This window comes from Melitaea cinxia, chromosome 24, assembly GCF_905220565.1.
Source record: "Melitaea cinxia chromosome 24, ilMelCinx1.1, whole genome shotgun sequence".
Taxonomy (NCBI): Eukaryota; Metazoa; Arthropoda; class Insecta; order Lepidoptera; family Nymphalidae; genus Melitaea; species Melitaea cinxia.
The window spans coordinates 10461781-10476096 of record NC_059417.1 but is presented as its reverse complement, the minus strand read 5'-3'; the positions used below and the strand labels follow the sequence as shown (position 1 = coordinate 10476096).

The window sequence follows — 14316 nt, the reverse complement described above, 5'->3', positions numbered from 1 at the left end:
GAACAGTATTTAGAAAATATGTTCATAAAATTAATCTTAATAAATATTAACAAAATTTAATTTATATTTTAATTTGAATAATTAAATAATGATACAATTCAAAAACTCTTTAATGAAACTTAACTAAAACAAAAATCGTAACAATATTTTATTTCCCTCATATCAGTTGTTTTATCACATCGTTCATAAACGGTTCAAACGTAAAACCATCAATAAGGTTATTTAATAAAAAATGTCGAGTCTACACCAGAAAAATACTTTTAATTGGCTTTAAGCTACTTTATTCACTTCTACCTCAGCCGCGTCTTCGATGCGATAAAGCCAGCTTTACCCAGCGTGGTGACTGTGGCCAAAACACACGAGTTCACTCTATTTTTAGTGCGAACTTGTGGAGGCATATGTCCAGCAGTGGACTGTATTAGGCTGAACTGATTCACTTCTACCTCTAAAGTTGGTTATTGTCTGAGACAAGGAATTTCTAAAAACAAACAGCGCGTGTGTCAGCTCTGATACGCGACTGGAGTTAACTCTTTAAGAGCTATTATCGTGAAATTTAAAGCAAGAAACTTTGCGCGGTAAAATGTGACTCCCTCTCTTACACACAGCACACTGTTACTGTTTCACACGACTTTTCACAATATTCTTGAAGAAGTTCTTTACGCACACTTGAATTGGGGAGCTAGTGAACATGACGACAGAGTTACGAAAAGTCTGATCGGGCGAGGCGAACGGAAGTTGAGAGGGAGATATAAGTAAAGATAGAAAAAGAGGGAAGTTTCGTAAGTTTTACTTCAGTCGTGTGGTCTAAAATACACCCCTTTTTTGCATATCACGGGCCCTATATCCTTTCTTAAAAAGGAAACTCCAAAAATGCTATGCCAAGAAGACTTAGAAAGTCTTGCTATAGACAAGTCTACTTACACTCGCAAATTTCTCAAGAACACATTACACATCAGTGTTCCTTCGTTTCAGATTTGACACCAGATTGGTCTTACAATATTTGAATAACCAATCTGTCTCAGATTTGCTTAGAAGTGTTTTTGAGACAATTTGTCTAGTAAGCAGAATCAGTGATAGGAGAGTAAGTAAAAGAAAAAAGATATCTAATCATTATAGAGTTGTTTTAGCCACAAAAATCAAATCAATCAAATCAAAATCAAAATTAAAAAACGCCATTTTAAATGCTACATTTATATTGGCTTATCGCGAGGTATCAAAAAACGTAAGTCTCAATTTTAGTTTTATGGTCGGGTAAAAAGCACCAGAGCTGATTGATCTAATAACATATACTATAAATTATTTTAAATTACAACAAAAACACAATCCTTATAGCTATTTACTAAAGATATCTTCGTTATCTAGGGGGTTCGATGTCGGCTTTCACTATGAACTTTCTACTTCTAGCAGGTGAATCGTCGACACCATAGAAGCAAACACTTCTGTGGGAATCAATCTTCTTAACATCTACAGAAGAACCGACGTTCCTTGGCAGTGTTTTCGATTTAAAATCACTTTTTAGGCAATAGTCATATATTAATTTGGGCCCTTCATCGAAATGTTGGCTATAGTAGCCTTCACAATTGTCAAATGATACACTTTTAGACAAATTATTATCGCAACAAGAGTGAGGCTGGTAGGAGCCTTCCGGGCAAGTTCTTGGTTCCCTAGGGGCCTCGTAGAAGCATGGGGGTGTCGGGGCCCACGGTGGGGGCCCCGAAGGTCATCCTCAGCGAATCGGCTTGGAGACTATGATGACATCAGGAGCCGATCGTGTTGTCTCGTTGCTCATTGGGCGACGATCTTGAAATTTCTTTTCTGTGGACGAAAATTATATTATTATAGTGTTTGAGAATTACACGCTTTCATCATAATCATCATCATCATTTCAGCCTATTGCAGTCCACTGCTGGACATAGGTCTCCACAAGTTCGCGCCAAAAATGGCGTGAACTCATGTGTGCTTATTACACGCTTTGCTCCATTAAAAATATAAATATAAAAGAACAACCAAAGTAAAATTCTTCTATCTATTAATTTAGTTAAGTATTGATCGCAACCTACGAGAAAATGTCTTATGATGATTCTCGATGGCAGCTTATATATTGTAATATTTCCAATATTTCAAGTAAATTGTATTATGGACATATATGGCATTCCACATCATTCTACTGTGTAAGCTCAAATCGTTCTTAATAAGGAAGATCTCGGAACTCAGTGAAATCTCAGTATCTGCTATTGTATAAATAAGATCTCTTACAACAAACGTCTAAAATTATGCTAAAAACATAACAAAGTCGCTTTAAGAATTTAAAAAAATTAAAAAGTCTCGAAGAAGCTATCAAGTCTCAGCTTTATCAACGAGCATTATGTTATCTCGTGAAGAGGGTTAAGGTCAGACCTAAGCCCTACAGTAAATCTTAGAAGTACTCGTCTGAAGATTTGTCCCCAAGTAGCGCTTATATAGAAGTGTATAATGACCCTTATTTTGCTACTATTGTACAAGACAGTTAGGATAATATTTTTAATACGAAAATCAGTTTCGAAATTTTTTCTTAATTTGGTAAATCAGTTAACACTCTATTTTGTCCACAATTAATAATCTTCACTTCAGCCTATCGCATGAGGATTGCGGAAAACCGCGATGTATATCACGAACTTGGGGAGGCCTATGTCCAGCAGTGGATTGCAATAGGCTGAACTAACTGACTGACTGACTGAAATCATGTTTTGCTGATATAAACGAATAAAAGGTTAAAAATAACTTACGTTGTTTATCTTCCTGTTCGGTAGCTTGCCTCAGTAGTTCTATAGTGATCTGTGACGTGTTTGTCCGCGGTGATGACGGTCTGACTATGGTCGCGCCGGAGTACCCGAACGTGGAAAAGCCTCGGCTGTTCGTTGTTCCTGAACCTGAAAATGATTTATGTTATAGCATGGCCTCGACAATCTACGATTATACTTTAAATACTTTAAAAGTTTTTTTTTATAATTATCTCGATAAACATTTTGATTTATCTGACAAATATCCTAATAAATTATTTATCTGACAAATATCATGCTCGAATTGTGTAGCAGCTCGACTGGGAAAGTACATCGATCTTACAGAAGATCACTGCTAAATAATACTCCTTTCAAGCAGTGTATTCTTGCGGTGAGTAAGGTGACCTTCTGGTCACTCCTCCAGAAATTCTGAGGGGGATTGGGCGTAACCCCCCCCCCCCCTGGCGTATTAGCTACGGTGCTCGCTTGGCATCAGGTGAGTCGCATACGGGAAGTATACGGACTCTCGTTTACCAAAATATCGGGATTTTCAAAAAAACAATCGCGGTAAGTTAATCATAAGTGTTTTTTTTTGCGTGTTTTTTAATGGGGCCGTTAAAATCAAGTTGGCTATATCTAAGGTTTTTATCCACATATATCATTTTTATAATAATCTGGGTTTTTTTTGCTAAATTAACAATTAAACGAGTTAAAATCATGCTGTAATAATGCTGGTTAATTTGAAGATATTTTTATGGAGACTTTTTTAATAATTTGTGCCTTGAACGGATCAGGGATATAGAGTGGGTCCTATACTAGCATTTAAAATTTCTAAAAACTCCAAAATATAGCAGTTGATTTTAATGCATGCTATAATTTGACTAGCCCGTCGGCGCAGTTTGTAATGCATTTCTGGTTGCCTCGTTGTGGATTCGATTTTCGCTTGAGTCTGGGTGTATTACATTTATATTTATTTATATGTATTATTTATATTATATTAATCGAAAAAAAAAAATAGCTATATCAGTCCGACTTTTACCTACAACACAAGCATTAAGATGCTTACCTTAGGAACAGATGCGTGTGTGTATATACGTACATAGCATACGATAAGATATTTAAAAAAATGTAAATTTAAAATTTAAAATTAATTGACAATAGGCTTATAAAACATACTAGCATACCCGTGCGAATAATTCGCCCTAAATAAGTAAAAAATTTACCGAACATCAATCATGTTGACGTTGTTTCAAAATTAAAGCCGTTATGTATATTATTTCAATAATTAAGTAATTTATAAAAACAAAAGCAATAGCAAATTTTTTAGTTGTGGATGTCGGTAGAGCAAGCAATTATCTATAAAATGATATTTATTTGGAGTAATTGTGAGGTTTTTTTTTTCTAAAAAATAAGGCAAACATCTCAGCTTACTAATATATTATGATCATTATTATCATCATCATTTCTGACTCTCGCAATCCACTGTTGGACATAGGCCCCACAAGTTCGCGCCAGAATGGCGTGAACTCATGTGTGTTGCCCATAGTCATCACGCTGGGCAGGCGAGTTGGTGACCGATATATAGGGTAAAACCGGGATAGATGCCTCACTTTTTGAAATAGCCACCTAATTTTGAAAATATGATTTTTATACGATTAATTATTATTAATGTAGCTAGCTCAATCCTTTATGTTGAATTATGACTATTTTTTTTCAACCTAGCCAATGCAGATTAAGCAGAAATTAGCTTTTCGTGAACCCTTTTTTTTGAGGATAGATGCCTACCTATATGGATAGTTGCCTCACCATGAAAATAGTGAGTAGGATAGATGCCTTTTAAACCGTGTAAACGAAAAACCAAAAACCAAATGTTAGGTTAGGCTACTCCTAAAACATCGATTGTCTCCAAGAAACATGGGCCATAGCAATGAAAAAAAATTTGTGTTTTTTTTATATCTTTTAATTGTTATAATTAGAATATAATTTTTATATCACACAGTTTACTATATATATAAATTTAATTAAATTTTACAAGCATTTGTAAGTATAAATTCTTAATTGTTGGTCTAAAATATTCATATCAAGTGTCAACATGCACATTGCACAATCATACTTTCTCATCGAAAGCTGACTGTAGGTTTTCTATAGTCCAAGAACATACTCGAGCTCGCATTTCTTCCTTTCTTTTATATTTTCGTGGCATAGTTCTGCTAGAATCAGTAAAACATCCAAACATAAATATATGTAAATACATAAAAAATATAACAGAAACAAAAAAAAATTTAAACATATAAACTTAACTCTGTATATGGTGAATGAAGGGATAGATGCCCCCGATGGGCACCTATACCTCAAAAAATCAGGGCAACTATCCTTTGTGATTGGGATAGATGCCCACGTATTTATTAAATAAATTATAAACAAAATAGCATCTATTTACAACTATATGCAGACTCAATGACCCAGTATATAGACGTGATAAAAAATATAACGGAATTTATTACTATTTATAAAATTATACAACCTTAAATACTAACCTTTAAAACTTTGACGTGTTTGTAAATTTCGCCACGGAGAAAATTACACACACGATCCAAACGCGTCCTTGCCACACGAATATCTGCGGATATCTGAGGTACGGGGTGACTTCGACTCCTACTTATGCGATTAATTTTTATTTGTGAGTTCGGGATGTTAGGTTTTTAGAACATGAGGCATCTATCCCACTGCGGCATCTCTCCCGGTTTTACCATAATATGATACTTAGGTATAATTTGTTGAAACGATTGTAAAATAGGTAACGAGGATTTGACTTTTCAGTCATCATTTATAATTTTGAAATATAAAAAAAATATATGATAAATATCTTATTTAAAAGTACTAAGTCGGAAGAGTCGTTAATTAAAAACGACACTTTAAATAAAAGTTGAACAATTTTAATAATTATAGAAAATAAATAGAGAAAAAAAATATATAAATTTTATTTAATATATTTAAGAAATATTAACAAATAATATGATTAAATAATTTATTGAAACGAAACGAAATTTTGAAAGTGAAATGTTTTGAAAGCTTATTTTATAACATTTAAAATAAAAATATTTTTGTTTTCAATTTATTCTTTAGAATTTTATCAGAGTTCATTTAATTTCCTTCAAAAGACGATATAGAAGCGAGCCTTTTTATAATCATCTTTTTCATCTATTAGAAGCTGGAACTAAAGAAAATATACAATTATTAACAATTTTTTTTTTAACTTTTTAAGTCTCCTTTGAATACAGATTTTGATTTCGATCTTTAAGTTTCAGTTTTAAAAACTATCTGAATATACATTTTGATTTTTAAGTTTGCCGGTTTAATTCTGGATATGCATCAGTAAATTTTATTGTGTTAACATGCTGAAATACGAATAAATCTCGCATTTGTTGGTAAAGAAAGATTTCATGGGAATATGAGCATACGTCATGATAAATTCTGGGACATCTAATATACCCACAATAAAACGACTTAATGAATTAAATAATAATAATAATAATAATAATAATAATAATAATAATAATAATAATAATAATAATAATAATAATAATAATAATAATAATATTACTTGTTCATTTATTATTTGCAAGAACATGGTGTTGAAGTTTCAAAAGATTAACATTAGTATGGCCCTTATCCAACCTTACGGTGTGCAAATATTAAATATCAATGTGGTTCAATACAATATTTTTTTTTAACATCAGCTGTTGATCGTTTATCATTGGATTATTTATACATTATTAAATTATTTATCGAGTTTACGGAAGTAGTATTGGCCCGAGGATTATGTATTTCTTAACTTCAGTATATTAATACGCATTACCAGTGATAACTCAAAAAGTACTCGTCACGTCTCACTCAAATCAAAACTTGACAAACGTGCTTTCAAATGCAAAGAATCATCTCATCAGAATCAGAATTTATTCTCCATTCTACGTGTTATTGGCGAAATCATCTGTGCTCATTTGGCACTATTGAAAGCCATTAATCAAGAAGAAGAAGAAGAAGAATCATCAAATCGTTTCTGGGTATAAAAATTTATGAAGTTATAAGCATAAAGAAAATACAAGCAGTCAAATTGAGAACATTCTCCGTTTTTAAAGTCGATTAAAAATTTTACACCTTTTATTATTTGGATCTCTTTATTTTTTGTTCATTATTTTTATAACGACCTTTTGTTCTTCATAGAACGAGATACTAAATTACGCATTATGTTTAAAGTCTATTTGTATTTATACCATTATCATACGGCAGCCAAAGACTTGTTCCTATCACTCAAATAAAGACGGAATGAGTGATCTAGTTCTGAAATTCAGTGACCTTTGCGTCTTAGAAGACTAGGCTAGATAATGATAATATGTAAGTAGAAAACGAATATTGTATAATAATTAAAATATTAAGACAATGAATCGATAGTTTTTCAGAGAAGATTTACTCCAAAACTAAATCTAACTCTATGTAATATATTTTCAAATATTCAGATAAGTATGAAAGGTCAAATGTGATACTATAAAGTTTTCTAAATGTTGTAAAAGTTCTACAATCAGAAAAATATATATATCACATCCATTTTTATAGAAAAATTAAAAAACAAATATCAATGCACTATTCGACATAGTCTAATTTTTTAAATAAAATATCGGGAAGCTTACTGCTTTTCTATAGTCAAGTGTAAGAAAAAAAATTGACAACTCGAAATAAGTAAAAATGCTTTTACAAATTTTCCACGGCTGTTCTATAGACCCAATTTATGTTGAATTTAGAACGGCGGTCTTAAGCTACGATAAAGATTTATTAAAGTAAGCAGAAAAGCGTGGGAAAGTTAGTTAAACAAATATACGTCGTATGACATAACAAGTTGTCGATCCTACTTTTGTGGTTTTCCCTCGAGATAAAAGACGGAAAAATCGTCAGAAGTCATCGAGTTTTATTAGTTCTTTCCCCTAAAGATCGTAAACTATAAGTTACAACAAAATGGGGTGTAAAAGTTGAGCGGTGTTGACAGCTCGGAGCTATATAACATTATGAACTATCCTAAGATGATAATCGACTATTCCATCTTTAAGATTATTTCCATAATAACTAACTGTTCGGTAAATTAAATAAACATGTATTGTCTTTAGAATTATTGCCACAACAACTAGCCATAAGTCATAAAGTAACACTTGTGCAAAATTGCCCAAGTTATTTGGAAAATTTTGAGCAAAGCGCAAAATTAATTCGCCTAAGTTTATACGCATATAATTACGCATGTAAATACCAAATGCAAATGATCGTAACGTGACATAATGACGTGAATAATTGAATGTCTATCTCATTAGCATACACTTTGACAACACGACAAACGTTTTCAAACGTTGCGTAACGAACTCGTCTGAATGTCAGAACAAAGTAAATAATTAAATAAATATTTGCGATCTGTTCCACGATTTCCTTTTAATATAATAAATGTAAAATAATAAATGATAAATGTTTGTTTTAATTCAGATGTTTGAAACTGAGTAGGATACAGTTTCAACTTAAAATCGTAGCATGATCTGTAATAGTTTATAACCTTGAAAAGTAAATTACCTTTTTTTTTATATCACTAGGTCGGCAAACAAGCGTACGGCTCATCTGATGGTAAGAGATTACCGTAGCTTATAGACGCCAGCAACACCAGAGGCATCGCAAGCGCGTTGCCTACCCAATCCCCAATCCCCCCAGGAGCTCTGGTCACCTTACTCACCAACAAGAACACAATACTGCTTGAAAGCAGTATTATTTAGCTGTGGTCTTCTGTAAGTTCGAGGTACTACCCCAGTCGGGCTGCTCCAGATTTTGAGCAGGAAATTCCTACTGTACCCTACCTTTTTTTTTTAAATGAATTGATAATTTTTTAATCTGTCAGGAACACAGCACTACTGAGAGCATAATATTTCTGACTATAATTTTTTGGTTGAGGTATTTACCCAGTTGGATTGTTCCAGATTTGAACAAAATATTTCCTTTTTGATAACGGAGATTAGTGCATTTATAATAAAATAAAAAACTTAGCCTTATAATAATAGTAAAGATTTCTAGACGCAATATATAGTAATTTATTTAGCTTATTTAAGATTTCATACAAAATATCGATTATTTCTAATATCAAAAACAACACAATGACGATATGAAAACGCATCTTTCCAGAAGAACGATTTCACCTAGCCAAAACTTGTAGCTTGGTTATTTATTACATAACTTATTTGCAAATTTGTTTTATCTAAATATTATGGGTAAATACTGGTTACTTCATTATTAATAGTTTTGAAGTTTGTATAATAGTACAACTTGCACGTACGCAGCTAACTTTAACCGGCAAACAAGCTTAGAAGCTTAAATAAGTTATTTAAGTAATTTTGAAGTAATTTTGCTGTGTGACTACGGCACCAAAGAATATAGCCACCCCCTCTCTTCCCGTGGGTGTCGTAAGAGGCGACTAAGGGATAACAAGGTTCCACTACCACCTTGAAACTTAAGAAGCCGACCGATGGCGGAATAACCATTTAACCGCTGGTTTTGAAACATACAGAAGACGGGCAGCAGCGTCTTCGGTGCGACAAAGTCTGCCCTGCGGTCACCAACCCGCCTGCCCAGCGTGGTGAATATGGGCAACACACATGAGTTACCGCACTTTTGGCGCTAACTTGTGGAGGCCTATGTCCAGCAGTGGACTGCAATAGGCTGGAATGATAATGATGATGGTGATGATGGCTTTGAAATACACAGGACCAAGACGGACAGCAGTGTCTTCGGTGCGACAAAGCCAGCCCTGCCGTCACCAACCCGCCTAGGTGCCCAGCGTGGTGACTATGGACAAAACCTTTGTCTCTAACCTTTCTCTCTTTCTCGCCGTTTTTGGCGTGAACTTGGGGAGGCAAAGTCTGCCCTGCGGTCACCAACCCGCCTGCCCAGCGTGGTGAATATGGGCAGCACACATGAGTTACCGCACTTTTGGCGCTAACTTGTGGAGGCCTATGTCCAGCAGTGGACTGCGATAGGCTGAAGTGATGATGATGATGTGATTTATCCCGTACTTATATAATAATGTAATTGTGTGCCAAAATGGGTTGAACTATTTGTTCAAGGAGGTATGTATGTCAGTTATACGTGTACTATTTTTTTGTATTGTTTATAAAAATAAATAATATATTATAAAATTTAATAGGTTTATCCTATCCCTATGTTTATTTTAACACCCGGGTTAAATATAAAATAATTTTTAATTTCTGTTATTTCATTTAAGCCCTTGCAAACACCACTACACCATAGCGGTAAATAATTAAATAGCGTTGAAATTAAAAGTATTTATCTACCAATTTAATTTCTCTCCTATTGTTTACTTCCTCAATATACAAGATGTTTCGTTTGAATGGCACCTAATCAAAGAAATTGATGATCATAACGTTCTCCGTTTTATCGGAAGTTACTCCTTTGAAATGTTTTGAAATATTTTCAAATAATTTATAAGAGTTTCATAAACAAGGAAAATAATTCCTGGAAACTTTCCTTTGAATAGATTTTTGAAGTTTAAGTGACAATTTAAATGTATCGATTGAAAATATTATAATGTTAAAATTATTTTTAATTTTTTTATATTTCTCGTCATACTCCACAATATTTTTTTTCACTTTTAAAATATTACTTGTTGATTAAGTATTATTTGACGCTGCGTTGGCGCCAAAAGGTTACAGCCATGGATTGTACCCGTTGCGCTGGCGGATGCGGGTTCGATCCCAGCACATGACAAACTTTTGTATTGGCCATACAGGTGTTTGCCGTGGTCTGGGTGTTAGTGCAGTCCTTGTGGGTCTCCTCACCATGCCTCGGAGAGCACGTTAAGCCGTCGGTCCCGGTTGTTACCATGTACACCTGATAGCGATCTTTGCTCATAGTAGGGAATATATCCGCCAACCCGCATTGGAGCAGCGTGGTGGATTAAGCTCTGATCCTTCTCCTACATGGGGAAATAGGCCTATGCCCAGTAGTGGGATATTACAGGTTGAAGTGATGTATTACTTAGTGACTGCTGTTTAAAGTCTTAATATTAAGCCTCGTTATATTGCGTCACACCCTAGAGGATTATGTCACTTGGGGACCCCAGTGCTGCGCACTGGTGGCCGTAATAGGCGAAGATCTGTCGTTGTCGAGCGTAGTCCGCAGCTTGCTCTGCAGCGAGCTGCAGCTCTGTAGTGAGCAGGTGTGAGTGCACAGTGCCCGTGGGCGTTCTATAGGCGAAGGTGGCCCGCATCGGCATGCGAATGCGATCCCTTGGCGCCCAGCTGTGACGATGAGGGCACCGCTGGGTTTCAGTGTGTAAAAAAACACCTCTATGTTGTCATTGTTTTTCTTTTTTTTAGAATTCAATTTTTTTATTGAATGACATAGGCTATAATTTAACGGGAGGATAAGAAAATGTCAATATTACGTAGTTTTTAGGGGAAAGCCGCGGCAGAATGCTAGTAGGATGACAAATAAAAGATATTGTTGCGAAAAAATCACTATAAAAATAGAAACTGGCTGGTTAATCTTACTATAAAAGTAGGCGCATTTGGTAAATTTAATATATTATCCTTTTTGGAACTACCCTTAGTCCTTCATTGGAAATTCTTCAACTTTAAAGCATGCTCAAATTTCAAATGTATCATAAATTGTTGAGTTTGCCATTAGAATTTTTACGCCTAAAGTTTGTTTAACAACTTTTTGGTAATAGCAAAACGTTTTAAGAGCGTTCTTCACAAGTTGATGTATTAAGGCGTTATAATAATATCAATTTATTGTTTATGCTTTCGTCATGGTAAACTTCTTAATTGTTATAAACATTTTGAAGAATCGGTAATTAGTATAAAATGATTAGCATATAAATAAATCAAATAAAATTGATATACAAATTTATGCTTTGTCGATGAACTGTACAGCTTTTTCTCTTTTATATAAGAGAAGGATTAGGTTTGGGCTTTCTGGAAGTATATTGATATGCAATTATGGATATAAAAACAGATCGCGTTTTTGGAACTTTTCACCAACAAATATTTTAATACCAAATATACTCTAAATGTGTAAAATACAATCAAAATCTTACCGTCAGAACTAACTGCTGGGTCAGTTTGGAAGAGACTTTCCCTCGTCTGACATCCCGATTCTTTAGTGTCCGGAGCACCGACAGAAACGTCTCTTATTTGCTTCTTCTCTGAAGCTTCCCTTTTCCTTCTCATCGATTCTTCTCTCTTACTCATATCGTTTCTTCTTGTTCTTCCGTTACGTTCTATTTTAACATCTTCTGTGTCCACTTGTACGGAGTTTACTTCTAACCGCCACTGTTCATCTTCTATTTCCAAATGTGTTTCTTGTATGAAGTCTGAATCTATGCTTGTTGGCTAAAAAATATCATATTTAAATATATGTCTTTGTGTTTTGTTTGAAAATGATGGTCCAGTGTGTCTCAAAATGACAATGGCAGTATGTAAATATAAAAGTGTTCCTATTGTATGTGAAAGTTTAAGAACTTAAATTCAATGAAAACAAAGTAAAAGTTAATTTAGAAGATTTATCTGATCAAAACCAACTCTTGTAGCGTTTATGCATTTGACGACTTTATTCGTAGTTAACTAATTACAGTTATGTAAGTAAATAACAAAAATAAATAAATTATAAATAGACTATATCTAAATAAATATAAAAAAAAATCTTACTAACAGTAACATAGGTTAAGTGTATATTGTAAGTAGAACATAAGTGTACATATATGGTAACTAGGAAATAAGTGTACATATATGATAACTAGCAAATAAGTGTAAATATAGACATAGATAAAAACTATAATAATATGTTCAGAAATAACGAATGAATGATGTGTATAAGTATAACCACTTGATGGTAAGCGATTACTGTAGCTTATAGAATTAATTATAATATAATTATAATGAAGAACTTAATTAAAGTTTTGACTGATATAAGACCTGGAGAGTTCGTATAAGTTCTCTGTGTAATATAATTGCGAATTACTGAAATAAACTAGTTTTAATGAGGGTTGTTAAAAAACAATTTCATTCTAAAGTTAATCGAGTGCTCACCCGTATTTTTTGTTGAGAAAACTTCCTCTGCTGTTTGAACATTTCATTCGTCTGGTTGTCTCTTTCAAGACTGGCTCTGGGTTCACTATCTCGTTGAAGCCTCTTCGCGTCGAGGGTTAGACGGCTGCTCACCATACTGTCCAAGCGATCTTCGCAGGATTGACGAATATGTTCCTGGAGAAAACATGTCATTTTTAGCTTATAATTATAATCAATAGCTGAGTATGTTGCTAAGCGCAATACTCGAAAACGGTTGGACTAAATCAGCAGATTTTTTTTTTCAAGATTTGTAATACCTTATTGGTGGTTAATTAAGAACAAAATCTCAAAAAATTAGAAAACTTCTAAAAAGGTAACAATTATTTACCCATCACGCACTTGACAGATTTTTTAAATACAATTAGGTCAGTAAACAAGTCTGCAACGCTTGCAACACCAGAAGCATCGCAAGCTCGTTCCGATCCTACCCTTGACCATCCTAAGGCGCTTTGGCCTCTTATTCACCATAGGAACATAATATTACTTGAGAATAGTATTATTTAACTGCGATCTTATGTAAGACTGAGGGTACATCCACAGAAGGACTGCTCCAGATTTTGAGCAGGACATTTCCTGCTGTTCCTACCTCAATGGTACAGTACGCAAGACAGGAAAACATTTGTCGATTCCAATACATTGTATCAATCCATAATACGTTTCTTTTATTCGAAATATTGGTTAGTTTTAAATTTTGCTGAATTGGCTCGTATCGTTGGCAAATTTAGCGTTATTTTTATCATGTAAGTTATTTGTGTTGAAAGTACGTCGAGGCCAGACGATAAGCCCTTATTACTCTGTAAATTTAATTTATTCTGATGTCTCTGTGTTGTTTATTTTATGTAAAAAAGAATAAGATCAGTATATAAATTCTCGAAGAAAATAATTGTGTGTACTTGCAAACGAAAAAACCGACATCCGTTACATCAACCTGTAATATAAGGTAAGTAGACGAAAAAATAGTCGAGTAAATACGTATTATTAGATATAACTCAAAAAATAGTCATCAGATCTCGTTTATTCTTTTTATAATAATTCTTTTTAAACCATCTTTTGATTTAAAAAAGAATCTTTGAAATAAACACAAAAGCCTTTTTTTGATATCAGTTAATAAGAGAATAACCTATATCTTTTACTATCATTAGAATGCTACAACGATACTTCTTATGGTTGCTGTGAAGTATTCGAAACGTCCAGCATTAATTACTTAATAAACCGCGATGAAATCCGAAAAAATTGTTTCATTATAATAATTTCCGTAATGCGTACAGAGCATACTAAGAAAATAAATAAAATATAAAAAGAACACACAAACGAACATACCGAGTCCTAGAATAATAGTATTGCAACAGTAGTTGGACAAAAATACGAAATACAATTTTTAGCATAAA

The 14316-nt window shown here is 33.6% G+C and overlaps 1 protein-coding gene across 1 annotated transcript in view; it reads right to left on the bottom strand.

The window, feature by feature from the left end:
• Positions 1 to 1258: 1258 nt before the first annotated feature.
• LOC123665402 overlaps positions 1259 to 14316 on the bottom strand; it is a 30465-nt gene continuing 17407 nt past the window's right edge. Inside the window, exons 9-12 of the mRNA XM_045599715.1 lie at positions 12890 to 13063; positions 11899 to 12193; positions 2766 to 2909; positions 1259 to 1815 (exon numbers count right to left, since the gene is read on the bottom strand). Coding sequence (XP_045455671.1) covers positions 1727 to 1815; positions 2766 to 2909; positions 11899 to 12193; positions 12890 to 13063 — 702 coding nt within the window. The 3' untranslated portion in view covers positions 1259 to 1726. The remainder of the gene's footprint in view (positions 1816 to 2765; positions 2910 to 11898; positions 12194 to 12889; positions 13064 to 14316) is intronic.